Here is a 27,792-nt window from a genome sequence, read left to right as displayed (position 1 = left end):
GGGTATGATTAAAGGGCCGGGTCCTTGGGCTGAAAAACAAGGGCAGGGGTATGGCCAGTAGAGGGATGACATGGGTGTCATAAGCAGGACTGGACCCTCGGATTGAAGAGGCAAGGAGATGTACCACTGGAGCTGTGTTTAGGGGTCTTTAGACTTATGATTTGACAAAGAAGTAGCTAAGAGGTCCAAAATGATGATTAATGGCTGGAGAACAGTCTGGGCATGGTTAAAGGCCCTGACCCTGGAATCTGAAAGGCTGCAGAGGGAGTGTACTTAAAGCGTCCCTGGAACTGGAGGATATGAACAGATCATTAGGGAACAGCAATGCTTCAACAGATAGAGAAGGATTCAGCAGAGACCTGAATAGACTGGAAGGAACAAAACCTAGGGAAGGGAGCTTTCACAGAAGCCAAAGTGAGCGATCAGTTAGGAGCAGAGGCAACTCAGCTCCCAAAGACCAGGGAAATTCCTTCCCCTCAGTCAACATGTCTCCAGAACCTACATCCTCCTCCCCAAGCAAAGGCTCAGATTCTCCAATAAGTCTACTAGATTGATTTGGGACTTATTTTTTCTCAAGGGTTGAATTCATGCAGGAAATCCAGGTTGAGAGCTTGAATTCCTTTCCAGACAGAGTGACTAAGACATACAGCCTGAACTTACTGAAGATTTTATGAGCAGGACAGGAAAACATGGTGAAGAATTCATGTTTGAAAATAAAACAAGTTGATCATTCTTACTTAAATAAAGCCTTCTACTTTTTTAATTCCATCTGATTACAGAAAGTGGAAAAAACACATTCAGTTGTTACTGCCATCCTCACTCTCCTAAGAAGTAGACTTCTGCAAGGTGAGTGAGGTAGCGAATTGATCCATGAGGAGTGACATTGGGCTAAGGCTCCACCCACAAACCCCGCCCACACAGGCCTCCCTGAGTGGCTCCTCTGCTGCAAGATGAGATGTAACTTACTGGTTAAGCTTCTCAGTCTCCCTCCCTGCCTTGTAAAGCTTCTCCCAAATAAGCAGTTCTCTGATCCCATGATACATACTGAGATGTGCTTCTCCTGAGTCCTCAGCCATTCTCCCCACACACACACAGCTTTTATTCTGTATGCTCTGGGGTTTGTTGAGGGGTGACTTATAGCCAAAGCCTTGTCCATACTCCTCATGCACTTACACGATCTTAGAGTGGATTCCCTAGGGAGACAAAAAAGGTGGAGAACTGAGTGGTTTACTGGGCAGAGGAAGAAGCTGACCTGCAAGGTGTTTGAGATGGTTCAGTCCAATGGGGACCTCGGGATCTGGGATGATCCTGTGAAGTTGTCCCAGCAGAGTCAAGGGCTGAGTTCTGTCTCCCCACACCGATCAGTCATTGGCCAGGAGGTGCCCCTTAGGCAGGTGCAGTTCCTTGTGGCTGAGAGCAGGTCCAGTGAGGAATTCATCTCTGAGCCACCAGGAGCAGTCAGCTGGGGCAGCCCCAGAGTGTCCCCACACAAGGATTCTCCCGTGTGTGAAGGCTGACTGATCATCAGCCTTGCCCGCACTCCCTGCAAACACCCAGCTCCTCCCTGAGTGAGCCTGCTGGTTCTTCGGCCAATGCTGGCCGACACTCCCTGAACGCATGATTTCTTCCCAAGTCGGCTGCTGGAGTCCAGTAAATGCTAACTCTTTGCTAAAGCCTCCCCATGGTCCCTGCACGCACACACCTCCCATCTTTGTGCATCCTCTTTGGGCACTGGGGAATGACTATGGCTACAGTTACCCACACTGCGGGCAAAGGCTCCCCTCTGGAATGTGCCTTGGTGCCTGCCAAAGGCCAACACATCTCTGAAGCTTCACTCACCCTCCACACACACACGCACACATAGACCACTCCTCTCCGGCACAAAGTGAGGTTTGACTAATTGCTAAAGTCCTGCCCATGACCCCTGCTACACCATGCTTCTCCCCCTCAGTGTGTCCTCTGGTGTCTGGTAAGATTTGACTTGTGGCTAAAGCCTCGCCCGCACTCCCTGCAGACAGAATGCTTCTCCCCCGAGTGCGTCCTCTGGTGCAGGAGGAGCAGTGATTTCCGGCTAACGCTCCACCCACACTCCTTGCACACGTAAGGCTTCTCCCCTGAGTGTGTCCTCTCATGTATGACGAGGGTGGACTTATCACAAAAGCCTCGCCTACACTGCCTGCAGATATAAGGCTTCTCATCTGAGTGCGTCCTCTGGTGTCTGATGAGATTTGACTTCTGGCTAAAGCCTAGGCCACACTCCCTGCAAACATAATGCTTCTCCCCCGAGTGCGCCCTCTGGTGAATGAGGAGGAGGGATTTCCGGCTAAAGCCTCGGCCACACTCACCGCACACGTAAGGCTTCTCCCCCGAGTGCGTCCTCTCGTGTATGACGAGGGTGGACCTATCACAAAAGCCTCGCCCGCACTCCCGACAAGCATAAGGCTTCTCCCCTGAGTGCGTCCTCTGGTGTTTCCTGAGAGTTGACTTATCACTAAAGCCTCGTGCACACTCCCGGCACACGTAGGGTTTCTCCCCGGAGTGTATCCTCTGGTGTCTGATGAAGGAGGACTTCTCGCTGAAGCCTTGCGCACACGCACTGCACACATAGGGCTTCTCCCCGAGTGAGTCCACTGATGGCTAATGAGGACTGACTTATTTCTAAAGCTCTGCCCACACTCCCTGCACAAATAAGGCTTCTCTTCCGAATGTGTTCTCGTGTGTCTGCTGAGGTTGGACTTCTGGCTAAAGCCTCGCTCACACTCCTTGCACACATATGGCTTCTCCCCGGAGTGTGTCCTCTGGTGATTAATGAGGGCTGACATCTGGCTGAAGCCTCGGCCACACTCACCACACACATAAGGCTTCTCCGTTGAGTGTGTCCGATGGTGTCTGATGAGGGCTGACTTGTCCTTAAAGCCCCGCCCACACTCCCTGCAGACATCGGGCTTCTTCCCTGGGTAGGCCGTCTGGTTTGTAAAGCAGTCTAATTTCGGGCTGCAGTCTTGTTCATATTCTTGACAGCTGGTTGCTCCACATCTTGGGGTCTCTAATTCCTTCACTCCTTTGTCTGTTTGCACAGGGTTGAGCCTGTGAACTGAACTGGGCTCTCTTTCTGGAACCAAGTTGACTTCTCTGGGACCTGCCGACTGTGCTCGGGGTGGGATGGGCAATGCCCTTGCGGGCTGGCTCTCCTCTGCCCTCACGAACAAGGGTCTGGAGACACCTTCTCTCTCCTGACCTCCTGTGCTTTCACTCCAGCAGCTCTGAGCAGAACACCACTGCCCCCAATGCCCCAGGCCAGAGTCCCCTAGATAGAAGTGATTTTCTACACACACACCTGGGAAGATCTGCAGAGCATGCTGGTGGAGGAACGGCAGACAGGAAAAGGCCAGAAGGCAGGAGGAACAAGGGTAGATGTCTGGCTTTGGTTCTGCTGGAGAGAGAAGGTTTTCAGTTAGAGAAGCCCTAAGTGGGCCTACAAGCTGTTCTGCCTTGTCTTGGACAGAGAGTGTCTTACTGCCACAAATGTAATTGACACTATACATACAATACAATTTGTTTCCCACCAAAAATTCCTTTACACTCCACTTCCACACAGTCCATTTTCTACTGCAATCCAGAAAATCTATAACAACATCTATGTCAGTCGGACTAGGAACCTTTCTGCTCTGTAAACAGCCTCAATTACCCTTAGCCTTTTCCTCCTACTAAATCAGCTAAGCCATCAACACTCACAGTGATATAGACTGTCCACAACTCTGTTCTCCTTGGAGGTGACAGTTGCTATGACCTATGTGGAAATCTCCCTCATGACTTGTCTCATTACAAAAAAAGAAGACTGATACACAAAAAAAGCTACTCAGTCTGGCGGGCTTCCAAATGTAGAAAATAGCACATGAAACAGTATTTAAAGAGAGTATATTAAATAAATTTGAATTTCAGAGTGCCCATCTGCAAACATATATTTACTAGAAATTTCTAAGTGCTAGGCTCTCTACTAAGTATGGTGGATTCAGCAGTGGACAAGAAAGACATGTTCCATGATTTCAGGATTTTGGCACCTGGGACCCAAACCAACCCATCACAAAGTCATCAGACTAGGCTACAGTATTTGCTTTGGGCAAAAAAGGTTAGTGTAAAGTTAGTGCCTTTTTCGAACAAGTTTTAAGAGGCCCAGTGTGGGTCTATCACTGCTCCTTTCCCCCTTCCTTAAGAATCCCAGGTGCCAGATAGAGGATTCCAGAACCACTACAGGTGAAACACACCTGAACTGTAAGCAGTAGGTATATAAGTAAGAAATGAGCATTTGCTATTATAAGCCTCCAAAGTTTGGTGTTGTTTGTTATCACAGCATTACCTAGCCTAAGCTAACTGAACTATCTCCCCTATGAAAGCTGTATAGGTTATTTCAGGCAGTACCCTTGAAGAAGAGGCATCAGAGCATGAAAACGTGAAGGATAAGAGACAAAGAGACTAGTTTGGGAGGGAAAATAGCATGATCTCAATTTTTGATAAGTCTGAGGATAAACTTGTGTTGACCTGTAACCAAAAAGAAATATAAGAATAAAGTACAGGTGAAATGTGACAAAGAAAATGGATTCATTATAATATGTGAAGGATAAAATCGTTGAAGTTCACAAATTGTTTAAGGGTGTGAACACAGACAGAGACAAGAGTATGGGACACTAGTCCTGTGGATCCCTACAGTCCAAAGAAAAGAAAGAAATGAGACAAGCCCACAGGAGACAGAAGCGGCGGGAGTGCTGCAGGACGCTGAGGTGCTGAGCAAGACAGAGGAAGCAGCTTCAGAAATGCAACTGGGATCCAGGCTTTCGATATCAAGACTAATCTGAACAGGTCATTTTGACATCCTCCTTTGAACCCATTAAGTGTAATAATACAGAGAAACAGAATAATATGACAGGAGAAAAACAAAATCTAGTTAGGATGACTAACAAAGGCCAAATAAAACACACAGAACCAGACCAAAACAGATGAATCCACACTTAATCAGATGGAGCTCAAACTAGACGAAATCAGGTCAAAACATGCCAAAGAAGATGCAAATGGAACAAAGTAAATCCGACTAATTCATATCAGGGAGGCAGCCATGCCTCTTAAGGAAACTCCTGCCTAACACTAGTTTGTGCCTCAAAAAATGTGATTCTTCTGTACCTGCTTTATCTAGAAATACAGGAATGTGCAGAACCACACCATTCAAGGTGGTAGCCACCAGCTGCTAGTTTCCCGAGCACTTGAAATGTGGCTGGTCTGAATGAAAATATGCTCCAAAGTATAAAATGACAACCAGATTTTGAACACTTAGTACCCCAAAAAAGTAAAATATCTAATTAATTTTTATATTGATTACATGTTGAAATGATAATATTTAGATATACTGGGTTAAATAAGATATATTAAAATTAATTTCACCCATTTATTTCTCCTTTTTTAAATGTGGTGACTAGGAAATTTAAAATTACTCACATGGCTCACATTATATTTCTGTGGACAGCACTGGTCTAGAACAAAGGGTGGGAAAACTGTAGCCCACAAGCTAAATCTGACCCTCTATTTTTATATAGACTATAACCCAAGAATGACTTTTACACGAGGTCCTGGGTTCAATCCCCCGTTCCTCCACTAGAAAACAAATAAATAAATAAGCTTGACTACCTCCCACCACCAAAAAAAATATATAATTAGAATGACTTTTAAGTTTTAAATAGTTGGGATTTTTCCCAACTATTTGACTTTTGTCAAAAGAACAATATTTCATGATACATAAAAATTACATGAATTCCAAATTTTGTGTCCACAAATAAATTCTTACTGGAACATAGCCACGCTCATTCATTTACCTATTGTCTATGGCTCCTTTAGCCCCACAAGGGCAGGGTTGAGAGTGGTTACAGAGACCGCATCACCCACAAAACCGAAAATAGTTACTATCTGGCCCTTTACAGAAAAAGCTGGCCAACCCCTGATCCAGAGTCATGTCGCAATCAAAAGTATTTATCAACCTAAATTTAAAGAATCAGTGTGCATGTTTAAATAAATGAAAAAAAGATGGCTTATGAAACCCAAAAGCCAGACAAACTTGGACGTTCAATTTTAACTTCTGTCACAGAAAGCATTTCTCACTACCCTCCCCTTGCAAACTGTGCCTCGGCTGCAGTTCCTTCTACCTGACAGGCACGCCCCTTCCTAAGGCCTCAGCACCAATGAGTCTCTCACCTGAAATGCTCTTACCCCAGACACCTAGAGTTCAAACTCCCTCACCACACATCATCTTTGGTCAAATGTTACCTCCTTGATGATTTCAAATACCTAGTTTCAAAATTCAGCCAGCCACCCCTTCACACTCAATACTCCTCTATCTTGTTCTACTTTATTATTATTTTTTGCTATGTAGTGCTTACCACCTTCTTACATACCATATTATAATATCCTAGTATATGTAATAACTATAAGTGGAGTATAAAACGGTTAGTAATTGTGAATCACTATGTTGTACACCTGAAACATATAATATTGTAAATCAGCTACACCTCAATAAAAAAGGAAAAAACTAAAAATAAATATTTGCAAAATTTTAAAAATAATAATATCCCTGTATACAAAGCTTTTTGTCTGTTATCTGTCTTACACTAGGAAGTAAGTCCCCATGGGCAGAGATGACCATTTCATTTAGTAACATGTTCTAAGTGTCTAGAACATTTTCTGCCACATAGTAGGTGGTCAATAAATCTCTACTGAATTAACAAAGGCTAGAATACAGCCTCACCCAACGAAAGCAGATTCCTGTAATTCTCCAGCATCACTTCTCTGTACAGGTTCCTCTGCTCAGAGCTCAGTCTCTCCCATTCTGCCTCCGTGAAGAACACAGCCACATCCCTGAATGTAAATGGTACCTATAAACAAGCAATAAATTAGGGAACAGCAAGTCACCATCCATCTTCCCAGTGTGAGGAGCACATCTGGTGGCCCTGGAGAATCTGGATATGCAAGAGGTTGGTCTAATTCTTCTCGGAGTACATGATTCTCCACACCAAGTTCTTCTGGGCATTACTACGGCTTTGTGTTAAAATCTGAGGAAAGCATCACTGATGGCCCTCGGACACTTCTGATTTCATTGGAGAAATGATTTGTTAATCAATTTGAAAACCTCAAGTAGTGTTCAGGGACCTGGTGGATTCACTGTGCACGAATCCTAAGATGAAGAGTAGAAGATGGGCTGGAGAAGGGAAAAAGCATCATGTACCCGGGGCTTGCGCTAGGCACTGGGGAATGGTGAAGATTTAGAGGAGAAAACGGAAGAAAACTTCAACTGAGGAAAAAGCAGGAGTGAACAGATGAGATCCGGAATAAACATTTTTGAAGAGTTCAGGTTCCTAAATGGGAGCTACAAAATCACTGTCTTTGCCTGGTATTTTGACAACCTTTTAAAAATAAAGCCTCTAATGCCTGACTCGTAAGCTACAGCAGCGAGGGTAATGCCTGACTCGTAAGCTAGAGCAGCGAGGGCAAACCTCATTTTACTGTGCTTCACTTACTGCCCTTCACAGTTAGCGAGTTTTTTACAAATGGAAGGTTCGTGGCATCTCTGCATTGAGCAAGTGTATTGGCGCCATTTTTCTAACAGTATCTGCTCACTTTGTGCCTCTGTGTCATACTTTGGTAATTCTTGAAATATTTCAAATGTTTCATTATTATGTTTGTTACAGTGATCTTTGATGTTACTACTACAACTTGCTGAAGGCTCAGAGGGTGGCTACTAGCATTTTTTAACAATAAAGTATTTAAAAAATTTTTCTGTCCAACTATTTTAATTTTGGGGGGTGTTGGTAATTAGGTTTATGTATTTACTTATTTACTTAATGGAAGTAATGAGGATTGAAACCAGGACCTTGTGCATGCTAGGCATGCGCTCTACCACTGAGCTATGCCCTCCTCCTACAATAAAGTATTTTTTAATTAAGGTGTGTAGGTTGTTTTTTCAGACATAATGTTATTGCACACATAATGGACTGTAGTATAGTATAAACACAACTTTCATATGCACTGGGAAACCAAAAATTTCATGTGACTTGCTTTACTATGATATTCACTTAACGCTTACAGGTTACTGAGTCCGAGAAAACTGAATTGAAATTCTGGCTCTACCATGGACCAGATGAGTGTGGCCATGCACAAATCACACAGCCTCTGAGCAAGGCTTTCCCTCTCTGAAGCAAAGTGTGTTACCACCACCACTACCATCTCACGGCTATTGTTAGAATTAGGGAGAAAACGTTACGATGTCTGAGATTTATCTAATAATCCAGTAAGAGGTGTGACAGGGGTAGAAATGAAATAAGACTGGCCGTTACAGGTGACTGTTAAGCTGGACAATGGTATCTGGGGGCCTGTTTCTACCATGCTCTCTACATGCATATATGTTTGAAAATTTCAATAATAAAAAAGGAAGAAGGTAGTATCATTAGTGTGGATGTGGAGTGAAATTTTATAGTACATTTGAGATTTTTAATAATTTCAGTTTTTCAAAAACATTCCTCGTTTTTTAAAGTTTCCTGGACTCAATATCAATCTTGGGTGTATTTTTCGATGTGGAAAATAAAACACGAATGCAGGAAACATTATAAAGTGACGAACACAGTGCTTGACACAGGCACGAACTGCCTGCACGTTGATGCCTTTTCCCTTTCCCAGAAAAATATATACCTTTCTCTGGAAAACAAGCCAGCATTCCAGAAAATAAATAAATAAATAAATAAATAAATAAATAAATAAATAAATAAATAAATAAATAAATACAAACACAACTCACCAGTATTTGGGGCTTTCCCTCCTTTTCTTGAAGCCGGTCAGTATCATTAGAAGGCAAACCTAGAGAAAGAAAAAGAAGCTGTGAGAAACCAGGGCTCCCACGATGCTCCCAGAGTAGCTCCCCCATGCCCTGTGTGATAGAGGAAGCTGTCCCTTACCTTGGAGCCCTCTTCCCCCTTCCCCTCTCCTGACCCTCAGCAGCTCTCACCTTCTGCCTTATGACTTGGAGTCAGTGTCTTCATGGTCTCGACATCCTCCCTGTTCTCCAAAGGCAAAATCTCCTCCCAGTCCTGCTCTCCCCTGACAGAAGGATCAGGCAACGTCATGGCCCCAGAAGCAGCCCAGTGTTCGCCTTGAAATTCTGCCAGAGGGCCCAGTCGAAGTTATCTCAAGATCAATTTCTGCTGCCTGCAGCAACTTCTCCAAAACTTACTTGTCAAAGCCCATCTTGCTTCCCGGAAGCCAGGACCTGTGGGGCAGAGAAGCGATTTGACGTTGCCGGGACCCTTCTGGGGGGAACTAAGCCTGTGCCTCCTCAGCAGGGCTCCTGTCCTCTCACACCCTCCTCATTCAACACACAGGGAATGTCTCAGTCTACGGGGTTCCTGGATTTTTTTACCTCATTCCTTTCCGGCCTATAGGCCCTCAAGTCTGCAGGCCTTTGTGGTAGATTTTATGTCATCATTCCCAATTATTTGTTTCTCTATATAATTCTCTGCTCCTGACATTGGGTTTGGACTCATGATTGCCTTGGACAATAAAACATGACTGAAAGTGACAGTACCACCTGTAAGCACGGCATTATTCCGCCATCTCTCATGTTCCGAGAGCACATCTTGAGGAAAGGGAGACCTATTTAAAAAGAAAAAAAAACATAAAATCCAGAAGCCAGTAAGGAAGAGGTAGATAAATTTTATTACACATCAATCAGAAAGTTCTGTTTAACAAGGACAGCTTTAGGAAAGTTGGGAAGTGGGGATATGTATGTGTGTTTAACCTCTGATCATCTTTTATAAAAAGTACTGGAGGTGTACATAGAAAATTAATAAAACTGATTATCTATGGGAAATAAGCCCATCTTTGTTTATACTGTCATGATTGTATCCTAGAATTCAAAAGTCCAAATAAAAACTAGAAGTAGTAGCAGCTCATACAACTCAGTATCAAAAACACAAACAACCCAGTTAAAAAATGGGCAGAAGACCCGAATAGACATTTTTCCGAAGAAGACGTGCAAATGGTCAACAGGCACAAGAAAATATGCTCAACGTCACTAATTAACAGAGAAATGTGAATCAAAACCACCAAGAGATATCGCCTCACACGTGTCAGAATGGCCATTATCAAAAAGACCACAAGTAACAAATGTTGCCGAGGATGTGTTGAAAAGGGAACCTTTCTCCACGCTTGGTGGGAATGTAAATTGGTGCAGCCGCTGGAAAACAGTATGGAGGTTCCTCAAAAAACTAAAAATAGAAGTACTATATAATTCAGCAATTCCACTTCTGGGCATATACCTGAAGAAAAGGAAAATACTAATTTGAAGAGACATGCTCCTCACGCCAGCAAACGCTGAACATCTGCTTTGAGTAGGTGCTGGCCTGACCTTCGCAGATGGTGACGACGAACGTGACAGGGTCCCACACACAGGAGCCCAGCCAGAGCAGCAGACCCCACAAGCTTCACATGAGGGCCACAGTGTTAGGGCAGCAGTAAATGACAAGTCTCCTCTCCCCCTTCCTGACCTGCTCTGTCTCTCCTCAGCCTACTCACTGACAGAACCAACCACACCACTGCCCACACTTGACCTTGGAGTCCTCACTGACTCCATCCCTCCCTCCACACCATCCCAGTTACAAAGGCCTACAGATTCTGTCTACCTCAGTGCACTCTCCCAATCTCTCACTACCCTCTACCAGCTGGGAAGCTAAGACAAGCTAAGACAGCAATGGCCTTCTGACTAGGGTCACCAGATGTTGAGCCCACGCCCTGCCTCCTTAATCCACGCCTGCCACAGTCAGCTCTACGTGCTGTTGGCTGAGCTAGTCCAATACTTGGAACACTGCAGCGAATTCAACAGAAAATACCTGTCCTCATGTAACTGGCATTTTAGTGGGCAAGAGATGAACAAAAATAAAATAGACCCCGAAAAAGACACAGTACGTCAGATGGTGGTAAGTACTAAGGGGACTAGAAGGAGCCTGGAAGGGGTGGGAGGAGTTGTGATTTTAATGAGTGTTTAAAGCAAGACTTGCAAAGGTGATTACTGAGTAGGTTTGAAAGATACGAGGGAGCGATTCATGTGGGTAATCATGTCAACAGGACTCTGAGGGAAAAACAGCCCGCTGAGAAGCCCTAACGCAGGAGGGAGGCCTGCTGTTCTAGGAATAACAAGCTCGCCAGGGCAGGAAGGACGTGACTGAGACAAAGCGGTGACACACAAGAGCAGAGGTAATGGGGCGCAGGTGATGCCCAGCCTGGCAGCGTGCTGGGTTTGATTTCATTTGAAGTGAAATGAGAAGTCACTGGAGGACTCTGAGCAGAGGAATAACATGCTTTGATTTACATCTTAAAAGAACTCTCTGGCTGGTAGACTAGGAATAGACCTTCTGGGGACAGGATAGAGCAAAGAAAACCACTAACAGACTATTGAAATAACCCTGGGGAGAGACAATGGACCAAAGCGGAAACAGTGGGGGTGGTGAGTGGCAGTCACATCCTGAATTTCCTTATCGTGTGTGAGTTTGAGACCAAGAGAAAAGTCAAAGAATGATGATTCTATGGTTTTGCCCTAAGTAACTGGAAGGATAAGACTTCATCAACTGATACGAGGAAAGCTGGGACTGGAGCGCATCTCAGGGAGAAGATCAAGAGTGTGATGTTGGAGAGATCAGGTTTGAGATGCTTAACAGAGACCCAAGTGGAGATGCTGAATAGGCAAGCCGTCATATGAGTCTGGAACTGAAGGAAGAGGTCCAAGCTAGACCTCATATGGGTGGATTTAAAGCCCTCAGATTGGAGATTACCCCAGCAGGGGAGTAGCTGGAGGAAATGTCTGAGCCCTGGGGTACTCCATAGTTAGGAGGTGAGGGAGAAAAGGAGGAGCCAGCAAAGGAGACAGAGAAGGAGCAGCCTGTGAGGGAGGGGAAACAAGAGGAGCCCGTAGGAGCACGGATCATCCTGGAGCTGAGTGAAAAGGTGTTTCAAGGAGGAGGGCAAGGCCAACCAGACAACTGCTGTCAAGATGAGTAAGATGAGGATTGAAAATTGACCGCTGGGTTTAGCACGTTTGGTGACCTTGACAAGAAGCGTTTCTGGAGGGTGGGTTACAAAAGCATTCCAAAGTAAATGGGAGAAGAGGGAGAGTATAGCTCAAGTGGTAGAGCAAGTGCTTAGCATGCACAAGGTCCTGGGTTCAATCCCCAGTGCCTCCACTAAAAACAAACAACTCTAATTACCTCTGCCCTACCAAAAGAAAGTAATTAAATAACACAATAATAAATATCTTTAAGTGAATAGGAAATAAAGGCAGCAAGTTTCAACTTGCTATAAAGTCTGTACTTTCTTTTTGAGTTTTGCTATAAAGAAAAGCAAAGAAATAATAGCTGAAGGGAGTGATTAGGCTCAAAAGTAGCTCAAAACCACCAGTGGTTCCCTAATGGCCACAGAATGAAGTCCATGCTCACTAACTCAGTATTTAGGGCCTTTCCTAATAATGCCCCAACCCCACTTCCCCGTCTGAGATCCCCTGACCCTCCATCTGGGTCCTCCAGCCAGACAACAGGTCTGCTAAGGCCCTCACAGTCAATCACTTACTCCATGGCACCATGGCAGAGACCCAGGATGGGCAAGAGCTCCCTGCTCCAGTGGGACAGACAGACAGAGAACTCATGGAGAAAGGGCTTTGATGCTACAGGGCAGAGGGTAACTCTGAGAGGAAATCCAGGCATGCACTGCAACAGGGTGAATGTGTGAGTAAACCAATCAGAGGTCAACTGCCAAACAGGAGAGCACAGAGGAGTAAGAGAGCATGGGATGGAACATATTCCCACATGGCTGCAAAACAGAGTCCAAGGGGAGTAGGCAGGAGGGGTGAGGCTGTAAAAGTAGGTTGAAGGATTATTGATACTAATCAGATAACAATATTAATCATCACAGCCAATATTTAGTAAGCACATACTATACGCCAAGCACTAAAAGTGCCTTACAGGAATTATTACATTTCTTCCCCAAAAAAACTCCATGAGATGGGCACTGTTATCTTCCCAATTTTACAGATCAGTGAAGGAAGGCACAGACAGTGAAATAACATGTCTAAGGCTACAGAGCTAATACATGGTGAAGCCAAACTTCAAAGCCTGGCAGTCTGTATCCAGAGCCCACACTCTTCTTAGTTGGACTGAGTCAGAGAGAAGCAGTAAAACATGGCCCTTTTGATCAAATGAGTAGCATATTCATTATTTTTACCTCAGAGGAACAACTGAAAAGGCAGCGTGGAAGGTGAACCAGAATGGGGAGAAGACATGAACATCAGGTAGCACAGAGTGGGGCTGAAGGGAGGGGAAAGGACAAAGGGTATCCAAGGTGGAAATGAGAGGACTCCATAGCTAATCAGATCAATAGGAAACTCAGAAACAACAAGGTAGCCAGAAGGATTCAGAGCTCCAGTTTATGACAAAGGGTGGAAGCTGCGGTCATTACAAGAGATCTAAAACAGGTAACGAGAAAAGGAAGGGACAGAGAAGTCACCTCAGCGAATTCCAGGGACTTCTCCCTCTCACGCCTCTTACCTGGACTGTTAGGAGTGCAGGAATGGGGTGAATATAGCTCAGTGGCAGAGTGGGTGCTTAGCATATGCAAGATCCTGGGTTCAGTCCCCGGTATCTCCATTAACAATAAACAATCAAAAAAATTTTTAAAGAGTGCAGGGTTTGAATTGTGAAATGATTTTTTTAAAGAAAAATGGGAAGTTTTTTAAAAGAACTGAGAATTAAGAACACATTAAGGAATGGGGGTTTATAGCTCAGTGGTTGAGTTCACGCTTAACATGTATGAGGTCCTGGGTTCAATCCTCAGTACCTCCACTTCAAAAAAAAAAAAAGAACACATTAAGGAATTACTATTAATTTGATTATGATAATAGTATTGTGATTATTTTTTCAAAAATAGTCCTTCCCTGTTGGAGATGCATACTATAGTATTTTTGGTGAAATGACAATGTTTGGGACTTGCTTCCAAATACTTTAGTCAGGAAAAAAAAAATCAGAGATGAGAGACTTCGGATGAAATAAGAATTGTAGAATGTTGGTAACTGATGAAGTTTCAAATTCTGTTTCTATCTACTCCCAGGCAAGTTACACAGTAAAAGTTCCTTAACCTCTACAAAGTGCCACTTCTTCTGGCAAATTTGATTCTTAATGTTCAGTGTGGAGGGAATAAAATATTATGGAGATTGTAAAGCCCAGTGCCTAGCACAGAAGAAATGCCTAGCAAATGGTAGTAGTTATCATCATTTTTTATTTTACAACAGCTGACAGTCCTGGAAATCCAGCAGCCAGGATGAAAAGGTGCTGAGGCAAGAATGGCGGTAACCCAGACCAGCACTGGTCTGGGGTAATACATCCTGTAAAGGCCCCTGCCCTCAAACCAGCCCTGGCACCCTACAAAAACAAGCAGGTCCTCTGAGCCTCTAATGGGACACTGCTGGGCACAAGACATCAGGATGAGCAAAGAAAATTTGTCCAGGGTTTGGTGCACAGAAGACACTGCAGAAACCAGAAGGTAAGTGGAACCCACCTGAAAGTGGACTGTCAAGAGCCCAGAGTTCCTCTCCTGTTCTACATGGGAAGGCAGGAATATAAGAAAGTGGACCTGAGGATAAAACAGGCGGTAAGAGTTTCAGGGCTGTCTCTTGGCCCCCAGATACCAGACTAAAAATCCCAAAATTTAAAATGAAGGTACTCCTCTTCTTTAAAAAAAAAAAAAAAGCCTCAGGTCTGTCAAAGAAGAATGTAGACAGCTCCCTGGGGACAGAGTCAGGTGTGAGCATCAGAATACAGCCCGCCCTGACATGCTATTAAGTAGGGAAATCATCCTTTATTAGCAGTAGTAATAATTAATACTTACTAAACTCTTACTATATAGCAGCACAAGTCCAGGCACTATACAAGTTTTGCCTCCCAGAGGCCCCATGAGTTAAGTCTTCTGATAAACTTGGGCAGAGTTAATAAATCTTCACAAGTTGACAGAGATAGAAAGTGCCTAGATTTGAACTCCAGCTGTGGAGAGCCATGCCCTGAGCCAATTGGGTCAGGGGTAATGTTACTGATGGTCAGCCTCTATGGGATGTGACAATTTTCAAAGTGTATCCACACACAAGTTGAGGGGATGTATATAAAACAAGATTGGCTGTGAATTAGTAACTGTTGAGTCTGGTAATAGGTCCATGGGAGTTCACTGTAGTATTCTACTGGGTGGATTTAAAACTTATCCTTACCCCAAAATGAAAAACAAAATTAAAGGCTTGATACCTGGGCCTCACCAGGTACCAGAAGTGATTTGGAGAGTCAGCCAGAAGACCTCAGAGATCTCCACCCCACCCAACACTGCTAAGTCTCAAACTAGAGGTTTGACCCCCAACACTTGAGGGAAAAGCAGGCAAAGAAAAGCAGCCAAACTAGCCACTTACACTACAACCAAATCCGGGGTCTTTGTCATAAAGCAGAGTAGGCCCGGGGACCATAACAAACCCTGGGACAACGGGCCCCAAGGAAGCAGACCTGCTCCCACTTAAAAAACTGCCTATGATAAATGAAAATATTACCAAACTTCCAGTCTGGATGAAGGTCATGACAACATTGCTGTGTCAAATAAAGAAAAAAAAAAAAAAACGCCTATGATGCAGGCCCCAGCAGTGCAGTCCACCATCACTGGAGGATGTGTGTCTCAGGCCAAAATCTCCCAGCGTCCTAAGAACCCCTGCGACTCCAAAGCCAAGCCACTCCTCAACGGCCCCCTAGGGATATTTTGCCCACTTTGGGCTCACCTCCACCCACTCTCAACAAACCAAGACACAGCAAGGCCCGAGATGCTTTCTCCTCCACCCCACCACTGCCCAATCACCAATGAGCCATATTCAGCCCCATCAAAAACAAAACAAACAAAACTTGACATTCACCGTCAGTCCTAGGTTCCCACAACCATTCAGAGAGGCAGGATCCAAGTGCTCCAACGCCAAAAAAGACACCTAGACATTTACTGCCCGAGCCGCGCCCCCACCACAGGGGCTGTCTGGCCCTAGCTGAACTTATCCCTGTGGCCCAAATAAGCACCGGGGACGCGCGCTGGAGCTGCTCCCCCTATTGGGAAGTTGCCCAGAACGCACCTTTTCAAAAAAGAAACTAGAAATTCCAAGTCACTCGCCCCAGCCAAGAAAGGAAGGTCCGCGTAGCGCCCCGCAACTCAGGGATTCCCGGCTGTAAGAGTCTCATCCCATTTCCCCGCCCTAAACGCGCGCCTCGAGCCCCGCCCCCTCCTCCAAGCACGAAACCTCTGGAATCCCGGCCTCCCCTAGAAGCCGCACTCCTCCGCGGGTTCAAACCCTACACCGGGCCTTTCCCCACCTTCCTGCCGCTCGGGAAGGACACAGTGGGGCCACACACCGGGCAGGCCTCGCTCACCAATGCCGGTGGGACCGCTCCACCAGGCGGTCGGCCGCTCTACTATGGCGGAACTACAGTTCCCAGAATCCCCGCAGACTCCGCCTCCCACTGGCAGCTCGGGAGCCGATTCGGGACCTCGCGGTTAATTTACCAGGATAGCAACTACTGTAGTGACAGTATGCTCGTCTCTGTTCATAAAATACCTATGTATAAACAGGTAGTGGTTCCTGGGTGAGTCTCTTCCCTCTGCCTGTTTGCTTGGAAGACTACACTCCCCAGAAGCCTCTGGGGCAGTTCCCGCGATGACTTCCCGTCCTGCCTCACCGCAGGCGGAGTCTGCGCAAGGAAGGCTTTTTCCGGTAGGCTTGTCTGGCGGGTCTGGCATTCCGGTTGTGTTTCTGTTTCAGTTGTTTTCTCTCCCTCTCCCTCTCTCCCTCTCTCTCCACACCCTTGTGGTCATTCCCGTTTTACTTTTTGGAAAAACGGATTAGGGAGGTAAAGCAGTCTCCCAAAGTTTTTATTGAACTGTTGTCATCAGCTCTAGCGCTCTCCTTTGGATGCCGCATAGTCACTTTATTCTTGTCAAAGTCCTCAAAGTTAGTGACAAGCTCTCTTCCAGTACCTGGAGGATGGTGTTGCAGAGAAGTGTGCTACAGCTCAGTTGTGACAGCAACCTGGATCTGGGCAAGAGACCAAGCAGCACTCTGAGAGTCGGAGAGCTCAGGTTTATTACGCCAGCGGGCCCAGAAGAGTTAACAGTCCAAGTTCTGGACCCCGTCTGTAGGTTGCCAGTTTACGCTTTGCAACGTCATATGCAAATAAGGTATAGCAAAAGTTGACTGACTAGGAACAAGCTTTGTAGAAATGGGCCAATCAGGAGTCAGGGAAGTGGACCAATCAGGAGTGAGAGAAATAACCTACCAGGAGTGAGCTCCATGCAAATGAAGCACTACAAATGGACCAATCAGGAATTAGCTCAGAGAGCCAATAGAATTTTAGGAGTAAGTTCCATTTTCCTAGAAGTAAGCCAGTTCAGAGGCAAAAAGTGAGATAAAGCCACTGGGCCAGGGAACTGGATGGTGCTGTCAGGAGAGTAGTGGCCATGCCTGGGGGGTATTGACTGTCTTTTTTAACGTGGCTTTCCACCTCATTCCCCTCTTTGATGCTCTCTTTAACATCTGTAGGGAGCATCAACCTTTAGAGTGATGTCCTTTATTTACCATTGGTCTCTTCCTGGTCCAGGGGCCTGAACTGAGTAACCAGTAGCTATAGCCTTAGTGACTCTATTCATGAGCGAATGAAACGGGTAATGAGATTAAGGATGCAGGGACCAAACAGCAGTGCTAGATTTTTTATTGAATGTTTTGTCCTCGGGTTGTAGATGCAGTCAGGAGCTGTATGGGCCAATTGTACATTAAATGACTTGGGGCTTACATCTTCAGAGTCTGGGGACCACCCAGGGTGGCCATTAAACTTAGATCTGAGAGACCTAATGGGCTGGCTACATGTTGGAGGGGCCGGGATGCAAGCAGAGCTAGCAATCACTTGCTAGTTGTGCGTTAGTAGCATTAAGAAGGTGATGGACATTACTTAATAAGAGATTTAATTGGGGGTCCCCATTGTAAGGCATGGGCCTAGGTCTGTTTTTCTTTTCCCAGTTCTTACCAGGTCTATAGAAGGGACCTGAGCATGTGGGCGGGAGGGTTTTTTTTCTGGGGAGAAGGTCCCTGCCAAATGCAATTTGGCTAATGGGTCCCATTGGTACCCCCGTCGTTGAAAGAGCTATGTCAGCAACTACTTTCACAAGCAGAAGAAGGGTTTGGGGTTTCTTTTTTCTAACAGGGAGGTATGGTTCCTATAGCAGACACTGACTGACCATTAGGCTTCCTATTGTAGAGAGATAGAGTATAGCTAGTATTAGTTTCTGGCCTATGTTCCAATGCTGGGGTGCAGTGGCCATCAGTCCTACAGCTAGCAATATAGCAACAATACTCATTAATAAAATAAGTCAGGGTGGCAGTTCATTTTTGTCTTGATCGGTGTTTCTTCAGGCTTCCGCCATGTGTTGACTAGCCAGCTTCTGGGTGCGGCTAGAGCAAAGCTTGGTGCTCTCTGGCAGGTGAGGTGGGCATTTCTGGATCCTGATTTTAGGTGGCTCGCCAGGAGCCTGGTCGACTCCAGATGTCCTCGTCTCGTGGTGGCGTTGCTCTCTTTACTCTGGTGTGCTGAATCCACGGGGTAATACCTGCAACTTTAAGAGCTGTTGGGGTAGTTAATATAACTGGGTAGAGGCCCTTCCAAGTGGGTTTGAGGGGCTCTCTTTTCCAGTCTTTTACCCAGACTTGGTTCCCAGGTTCATGTGGGTGTAATATTATTCCCAGTGAGACTGGGATCTTGTCAGTTACCCACCTATGGACTTCCCACACAGTTTTTCCAAGGCCCTGCATTTTCTTATTAAGTTCTAAGCTTCCTACCTCTAACTTTTTCTCCCAGTATAATCAGTGGAGGCGGTTTCCCATATAGGATTTCAAAAGGGGACGACCCCATCTTGGACCAAGGGGTATAGAGTACCCACTGGAGAGCCATGGGCAAAATGTCAGTCCAAGGTAGTTGAGTTTCCTGACTTAGTTTTGCCATAACCTGCTTTAGGGTTCAGTTCATGCACTCTACTTTCCCTGAGCTCTGGGGCCTGTAGGCCACATGTAGATTCTAGTGGATGTTTAGTGCTTTTGCCACTTGCTGTATTATTTCCACCACAAATGCAGATCTGTTGTCTGACCCTATGGTCAATGGCATCCTGAATCTGGGAATAATGTCTCTGAGTAAGGCCTTTGTTACTTCTCTTGCCTTCTCAGTCTGTGTTGGATATGCCTCCACCCATCCTGCAAACGTGCAGACAAAAACCAGTAAGTACTTGTATCCTCTGCTAGGCCCTATTTCTGTGAAGTCTACTTCCATATCTTCAAAAGGAACCTGGCCACAGCGCTGGATTCCCTTTGGTCCAGTTGGCCCTTGTTTTGCATTGTTCAGGGCACATATGAGGCAGCGCTGTGAGACTGAGGCACAGAGGGATGGAAGTTGAGCCATCAGATAATATCAGTCTAGCAGGGCCTCTAAGGCAGTTTTTCCCAAATGGCTGAGCTCATGCTGCTTAAGGACCACTTGATGGGCTAATTGTTCAGGTATGTGTATCCATTTGTCAGGCATCACTCACCATCCTTCCTTTTCTTTGGTTCCCCCTTCAGTTTTGGTCCATAAGTTTTCCTCTCTACTGTATGCTGGAGATGTTGGCAGCAGTTTGGGTGCTAATCGAACCTTTGGGATAGCCCCAAGATCTCTGACATGGCCCGATTGATTTGCCATTTTTTGCGTAGCCTGATCTGCTGGTTGGTTTCTTCTGTTTCTGGGGTCATTTCCTTTTTTGAAGTCCTTTACAGTGGATGATTGACATCTCTGTGGGCTCCCAAATTGCCTCTCATAGAACTCAATGCGGGACTCATCTGGCTTTGGGATCATGGTGATCTTAGACATGTTGGTTGGTTTCTTTGCCCTGGCTCACAACCCATGTAGGAGGGCTCTCCAATATGTCCGCAGAGCCTCCCGTTCGGCTTGGGAGTTAGAGTTCCATTCTGGTCTTGTGTCTGGGGCTGCATTCTGGGCCCATTCCTCTGCATCCAGAGTTCCCTCTGAGGCCTACTCTTGTAGCCATTTTTTAGTTTCTGTCATGATCCACTTTCTTTTTTCAGTATTGAAGAGTGTCAGGAGCAGCTGTTGAATGTCATCTCAAGTTGGCTGGTGGGTCTGGAATATGGACTCTAGGAGGTTAATCATGGCCTGGGGTTTTTTTGAATATGGCAGAGTGTGGTGTCACCAGTTCAGGAGGTCTGTTGTACTGAGAGGCTGGTAGTACAGAATGGAGCAACTGGACGGTACGAAGCCATCATCGTTAATATGTTGGGGCCCTTGGGTCTACCAGAGAGGCATCCAGAGGGTGGCTGCTGGCTGAACGGCCTGCAGGGCCAAACAGTTTCCTCCCCTTGGGCTCCCAGCCCGGAGCCCAGGGTCGCCGTGACGGTACAGGCGGCGGTGGACCATCTGGTAGAGGCAGCTGTGGTGGAGCCACAGAAGCAGGAGGAACAAATGGCAGGGGTAGCATTGGCAGTTCTTCAGGGTTCTCCCGAAGGACTGGCCTCATTGTATCTTTCTTTTTCATCTTTAATGTTGGGACCACGAGGACCATTGTCCCTGACCATTCACGTAGATCCAGACCCATGGAGACAAGGTTTGGGCAATTGTTAGCCAAAAGTCAATATATGGGAATTGGTTGCGGTGACCTGGGGGAGTGATGATTATCCAGTGTAATATATGGCCCCAACAGCTGACAGGTCGAGTGTACCTTCCAGGGGCCATCCCAGTCCAAAGGTGGGCCACTCTGACTCGCACAACGTGCACAATTTTTCTGGTGACAACTTAATTCCATAGTTTCCTGAGAAACCCTTTTTGAAATTTTTAATCATGCAGTCCAGAACTCTCAGCTTTGATTTTGAGGCTCCATTTATTATTAGTTGACAGATTTTATGGCCATATGTGTGGGTCTGCTCCTGGCACTGAGGAGTGACCCCAGTACCTGTTTTCCTTTTCCCACTCCTCAAAACAGTGGAGTTCTCAAAAAGCTCGCTGCCTCACTGGGCCTAACATCTACCTGCTTGGCTGCAATTGCTGCCAGTGAGTCAGGGCTCCATGTTAGGCAGGTGTCCCTGAGACTCCCCAGGGTGTGGATGAGCTCTGGGGGGTCCCTGCATGAAGTCTTTTTTATAGCCTGAATTGACAAAATGAGGCCAGGATGGACGGCCTGTGGCAGAATAAATGGACCAAAAAGGGGGACCTCAAAAGAGGGTTCCAGCCAGTCCTGGGGTGGCTCCCTCTGTCTCAGGTCTTGTGGTCTTAATTTTAGACAGAGGAGTAGTGTTGAGGCTGGTTTATTAATTGCAACAGGATATTCCAGGGGACTGGTGACAAGGTTGCATCTGAAACTTTTAAAGTAGTCTCATCTTAGTCCCGAAAAGCACAGGGGTAATTTACTCATAGGCTGTTCTATGTCCCTTTCCCTCTCTGTGTAGCCACCCTGTGCTGGTGTTGCAAACAAGACAAAGGGAGGGTTTTTGCTGCATCCGCCTGGCCACTCCCTCGCAAAGACGAAGGTGCCTCTTAGCTTTGGTGGGTCAGTATAAACCGCTGACTCCGATTGATATCCTGAGGGGCCAATACCGCCATGAGCCATATAAGGTCACCATGAAACCGCAGGTTGGGACTCACTCGAACTCTGTAGCAGAGTGCCGTGGGGCTACAAACTTGAATCTGATTACATGCTTTTCAGACTGCACACACACTTCCACAAACACACGGAGATTATTTGCACATTCCCCTCCCTATCACCGATGCGTCCGTAATCTAACCTAATCTAACCTGATCTCCCCGTCCGTAATACCATCAGACTGGGAGCCTGGAGAAGGTGATCAGTCTCCTCTTCTGTCCACTTGGACAGAACCTGAATACCCTAACCTAAATATGGGCGCTTCCCGGGGCTCCTACCTTGTTTGACTGTGTTGCTTGGTGACTTGGTCCATCCCCCCACTGAGTCTGGTTGGGGCACAGCCGCCCAGAGGATTGAATCACCTCCACAAAGGAGTACTTGGAATACTGTTGGGTGGCACGCCTCCTCGTTCGCTTTTGTGGTTCCTGACCTCCAGGCGGTTGTTCCACCACCCTGTGGCTCAAGGGGCTGGTGTGGTTGGAATCTCATTGGGGCCTCCAGAAATGTTGCAGAAAAGTGTGTTACAGCTCGGTGTTACAGCTCAGTTGTGACAGCAACCTGGATCTGGGCAAGAGACCAAGCAGCACTCAGAGAGTTGGGGAACCTAGATTTATTACACCAGTGGGCCCAGAGGAGTTAACACTCCAAGCTCTGGACCCCATCTGTGGGTTTACACAGGCTTTTATAGGCTGCCAGTTTACACTTTGCAACATCATATGCAAATAAGGTATAACAAAAGTTGAATAATTAGGAACAAGCTTTGTAAAAATGGGCCAATCAGGAGGGAGAGAAATGGACCAATCAGGAGTGAGGGAAATGGACCAATCAGGAGTGAGGGAAATGGACCAATCTGCAGTGAGAGAAATAACCAATCAGGAGTGAGCTCCATGCAAATGAAGCACTACAAATGGACCAATCAGGAGTTAGCTCAGGGAACCAATAGAATTTTAGGGATAAGTTCCACTTTCCGAGAAGCTGTTTCAGAGGCAAAGAGTGAGATAAAGCCGCTAGGCCAGGGAACCACATGGTGCTGGCAGGAGAGTAGTGGCCCTGCCTGGATGTCCTGCCAGTCTTTTTTTATGGGGCTTCCCACCTCGATGGAAGCTTCACTCTGGCTGGAGTGTGGCTCTCTGGCTTTTTACCTAGGATCCTGGTTAAGGGCCAAACTGGTACCTTCAATCAGCAACACCCCAGTTGGGATTCTGCAAAGCAGACCAAGTTCAATTCATGGGAAGCGCGTTTCCATTGTAATGGTAACTGAAACTTGATTCAGTTTTCTCTGGTGCCTTAGAGTCACCCTATTCTGAGTACACGCCCCAAAGTTTGCAGGGACACGTGGTTGCCGGCCAGATCTCCATGGCCCCTCTGCTGCCTTGTACCACAATTTCCCCCAGCAGGAAGCTCCTGAGTGCGGTTCAGTAGGCGGAGGTTAAGCACCCAGCCACCACACCAGCTCACGGTATCCAGCGAGGGTGTCCCTTCCTGTCACTGGATCCTTTCCATTGTGCTGGTTTACAACATTCTGTGAGCGACATTGGATGTTTTGTAAGCGGATACCCATAGCTAATTATATAGAGAGATGTTTTTTTAATTGGGGAGCTAAATTAACAAGGCAGCCCAAGAAGTCTCCCCGTTAATGAGGGGTTTTGAGACACAAGCACCACCACATTTGAATGCCCTGTGACTTTTGGTTGAAATTGTATATGTTATTTTGTTGTTGTTATGTTGGCTTCTAAGGCTTTATTTTTTCAGATCAAGCCACACCCATGAAAGGGAATTCTTACAGAGCCTACCACCCTTAACCCTAGCAACAGAAATATTCACCATCCTGATAAAACATTACAGCACACCACTGCAGTATTATTACTTTTCAGAGGAATGTTTATTTAAGTTGAGTTGAAGGTCCAGTAAATGTAATTCAAATATTAATTAGCTAAAGCCTGTGTTGAGCAGAATGAAAAACAAAGGAAAAGAATATTTTGTGAGAAGTTAAAGGACATGTTTTTGCACCACCTGATTTGATCTCACTGTCCTCAAAGTGGATTGTTTTTCTTAAAACTTGCAAATATATGAAATCAAGGAGCTTCACATTATAGCCATGGTGAAATCACCAGAACAAAAAGGCAAATCTTGAGGCAAAATTCAAGGGCAAAGCAGAGAAAGAATCTTGCCAGAGGCTCAAATGATGTCCTCAGACACCAGACCCCTCCTGACAATTTTCTGGGACATAGTTCATTCTTAGGGCTGAAGTGCTGACCTCTGCCTTGCTGGATCTCCCCAAATAACAAGCACAGCTTGTCTTCTCACAGGACTTCTCAGTATCGTGTCAGGCACACCACCTCCTCATCCTTTGAAAGAAATCTGCCACCTGTCCCAGCAGAATTGTGTGTCCGGGTCCTTGTGTACCCTCCACCGTGGAGTAGGGACAGTGACACAAGGAGGCAGAATCAGACATGTGGCAAAGTGCTCACCATCCCCCATGGACTCTAAAACTCCTCAGGAAAAGAAGTATGAAGAATGTGGACATCGATGTCAAAACCAGCCACCTGGAAAGATCTTCCACAGTGGTGGCTGCCCCACCTGCCCTGGGACCTGTTCTCTCCTGCTGGTGGCTGGAGTTGAAACTCAGCACTCTGCTTCCTGGAGGGCCCCTATTTCTTCCCTGCAAACAAGACCAGGCACCTCCTTCTTCCTGGCATTGTGGAGGATCAGGGGCTGCCTCACACTTGAGGGTAGACAAGGAGAGAGAGAGATTCCAGTTGTCACGTGTGGTCAACACAATCAAAGATTCATAGGAAGTGGTTTGGGGGCTGGTTTGGGCTCCATGGATGCAACCAACCAAATCTTGTGTGTGTGTGTGTGACTGGCCACCTGGGAAGGAGAGCTCTGGGTGCTTCCAATGGGGAGCTCCCCGTGTCTGTGAATAAATAGGCCCCAGAATGAACTATCCCAAAAGCTAGTGTTTGGGTCAATGAAAAGAGCAGCTTAAAGAGGGGGTAAGCTCCCCACCCCTGGAGGTGTTGGACTCATGCCCACAAGAATCCCACCGTCCTCTAATAGGAGGGAGACAAGGAGAAATCAACAAGGAGGGATGTAAAACTAGTGCCACAGGGTCAGCCAGTGGGCAGACTGCAGGTGATCCTGAGACAACCCTGTGTGGCTCCTGTGTGGCTCCTGCTCTAACGAAGTTTATCCCCAATTGGAAAGGATGTTACCCAAAGCCTAAGAAACATCACTTCAAAGTAGAGACACCACTCTGGATGGGCTCAGCTGTTCAGCTGCAGCTTTCTGGAGGAGCTGTTCTTGGACCTGGCTTGGGTTGAGTCCAGCTGCTTCCCCGCTAACAGGTAAGCAGAGCTTCTTGACTGACAGGCACAGGCCTTGGGATCATCCTGTGGCAAGGAAGGGTTAAGCCCTCTTTGCCCAGCTGCCCAGGGCACAGAGGGGCATGGATAGAGAACGTGCAGTGAGGGGAGGTTAATGAGGGTCAGGAGGGCCCAGAGCAGGAAGCAGGCACCTCCCATGGGTGGACAATAGGACATGCGCTCCATTTTCTGGAGTTCTCTGGCGTGTGCAGGCTCCCTTCTCCTCCTGCATCCATTTATCCCTCACAAGCCCAGAGGGGGTCCTCTTATCCCCATTTTCCAGATGAGGAAACAGAAGCTCAGGAAGGATAAATAACATGCAGAAGCTCATACAAGACTGGACTCTGTCTGATTTCCAAGCTCATGTTCTAAATCACTTTCACATGCTGCCCTTGCTGGGCACCCAGAGAACTCTGTCGGAAAGCATCATTCCAAGATGTACTTTAATGTTGAACAGCCAGCGTGCCCAGGACTCTGCCACGAGTCCGGAGGGCAGCATCCTTCAGAGTCGTGCCCCAGGCTGAGAAGACAGTAGAAGCAAAGCTAAGGAAGATGATGAGACTGGGAGTGAGAGCAAGTAAGGTGGAATGGCTGGCCTGAACTGGAGAGGCAGAGGTGCCCAGAGATGCCCAGAGCGTAGGGGCCTTGCTTGGCACAGTCTGGGTTTCATCCCGAGGTCATGGGGTTCCAGGGAAGGGTTTTAAGCAGAGTAGAGGTGTGGTCAGATTTCTGCTCTAGGGCCCTCTGAGGTGGGAGGCAAATTCAGGGACCTGTGGAAGGGAGGATGTGGTGTGATGCAGATTTTTCCTGAGAGGTCAGAGTGTGTAGGGAATAAAAGCCTGGGCCCTGGAGTAAGAGCAGCCGACTGCTAATCCCTGCCTCCTGGGACTGTGGGACCTGTTACTCATCTCAGCCCCGATTTCCCCTCTTTAAAAAAAAAAAAAAAGATAGTGAGACTACCTGCCTCAAATGGTTGTTGTGATGATTCAATACATCATTTATAAGGCTTGCCATTAATGTTTTTGTTTTTCTCAGATATATGCCCAGGAGTGGAACTGCTGGGCCATGTGGTGGTTCTGTTTTTGGGTTTTTGAGAAACCTCCATATTGTTTTCCATAGTGGCTGCACCAAGATACATTCCCACCAACATGTACAAGCGTTCCCCTTTCTCCACATCCTTGGCAACATTTGTTATTTGTGTTCTTTTTGATGATGGCCATTCTGACAGGCGTGAGATGGTGTCTCACTGTGATTTGGGCTTGTGTTTCCCTGATATTGGTGATGTTGAGCACTTTTTCATGTTCGTGTGGGCCATCTGCATTTCCTCTTTTAGAAAAATATCTGTTCAGTTCTTCTGCCCATATTTTAAATGGGTTGATTGGTTGGTTGTCTGCTTTTTAATTGAAGTACAGTTGATTTAAAATGTATTAATTTCTGGTGTCCAGCATGGGTGGACTTGGAGGGCATCATGCTAAGTGATATAAGTCAGACAGAGAAAGACAAATACTGTAAGCTATCACTTACATGTGGAATCTTAAAAAAAATACAACAAACTAGTGAATATAACAGAAAAGAAACAGACTCACAGATATAGAGAAGGAACTAGTGGTTACCAGTGGGAAGAGGGAAGGGGGAGGGGCAAGATGGAGGTGGAGGATTAATAGGTACAAACTATCATGTATTGTACAACATGGGGAATATAGCTAATATTTTATAATAACTATAAATGGAGTAGACCTTTAAGAATTGTGTATTGTAAACCTGTAACATATGATATTGTACATCAACTTACAATTTTAAAAAATATGATATTGTAAAATAAATACATAAGTAAAGTTTTAAAAATAAACAAATACATGAAAAGTAAAAGGCTTACCAACAGCCTGGCAGAAAGGAACAGGGAGGATTTACAGAGAGCTCACGGGGAGCACCCAGGAGAGAGCAGTGTACAGCACACGTGCAGCGCGGATAAGAGTTTTAAAATATCCATGTCGTTCTCTTTTTCTCACTCCTTGAGCAAGTGACTCTAACGCAGAACCCTTTTCCTCGCAAGACCCCCTTGGCTTCCCGCATCCCTGCTGCTGCCCAGGACCCCCGCAGTGGGCCCCGGGGAGACGAGGACGGAAGTGATCTTCTCCCTCCTTCAGAGACCGTCTGGCTCTTCCCGGGATGTGTATTTCCCTCCAGAAATGTCGGAATTGACGTAAGCGCTGCACAACAAATAAAGCAAAATACTCGTGTTCAGCATTTGACTCCCAAACTTGGATTTTGAATTCTGCCGACTAAAACTTGGCACTTGCATCTACTTCTGCTTGAATTAAATCATGAGCCCCTGCAGCTGCTGACCTTCAACACACCCTGAAAGGACTTCAGGGTGGAGGTCAGGAACAAGGCACTCCTTGCTCTGGAAAAAACTGGCAGAACAGGCCTTCAGACAGTTAGATATTTTCAGGAGATGTTATGAGCCCAAAATTCTTGCATCTCCTCATACCTAGAAAAGCACTAAAACCACTAACAGTGACATGTGCTCCTCATGACTAGCAGCAAGCCTCTGCCTAAACGTGTGCTTGACTGCACGTCCCCCCTTCCCTGATCTCATATATAGGACTGAGTTCCCCCGCCT

At 46.2% G+C, this 27,792-nt stretch overlaps 1 protein-coding gene across 1 annotated transcript; it reads right to left on the bottom strand.

Moving 5' to 3' along the window:
* Positions 1-546: 546 nt before the first annotated feature.
* ZNF343 (zinc finger protein 343) lies at positions 547-16,331 on the bottom strand. Its single transcript, XM_072943931.1, is given in 9 exon segments — positions 547-2,621; positions 2,624-3,067; positions 3,338-3,433; positions 6,788-6,914; positions 8,831-8,889; positions 9,038-9,298; positions 9,617-9,681; positions 14,626-14,700; positions 16,214-16,331. Coding segments are annotated over 6 exon segments (1,518 nt in total). The 5' UTR covers positions 9,156-9,298; positions 9,617-9,681; positions 14,626-14,700; positions 16,214-16,331; the 3' UTR covers positions 547-1,947.
* Positions 16,332-27,792: the final 11,461 nt, after the last annotated feature.

The sequence above is a fragment of the Vicugna pacos genome, chromosome 19 (genome assembly GCF_048564905.1).
Source record: "Vicugna pacos chromosome 19, VicPac4, whole genome shotgun sequence".
Classification (NCBI taxonomy): domain Eukaryota; kingdom Metazoa; phylum Chordata; class Mammalia; order Artiodactyla; family Camelidae; genus Vicugna; species Vicugna pacos.
This window is presented reverse-complemented; position numbering and strand designations above follow the sequence as displayed.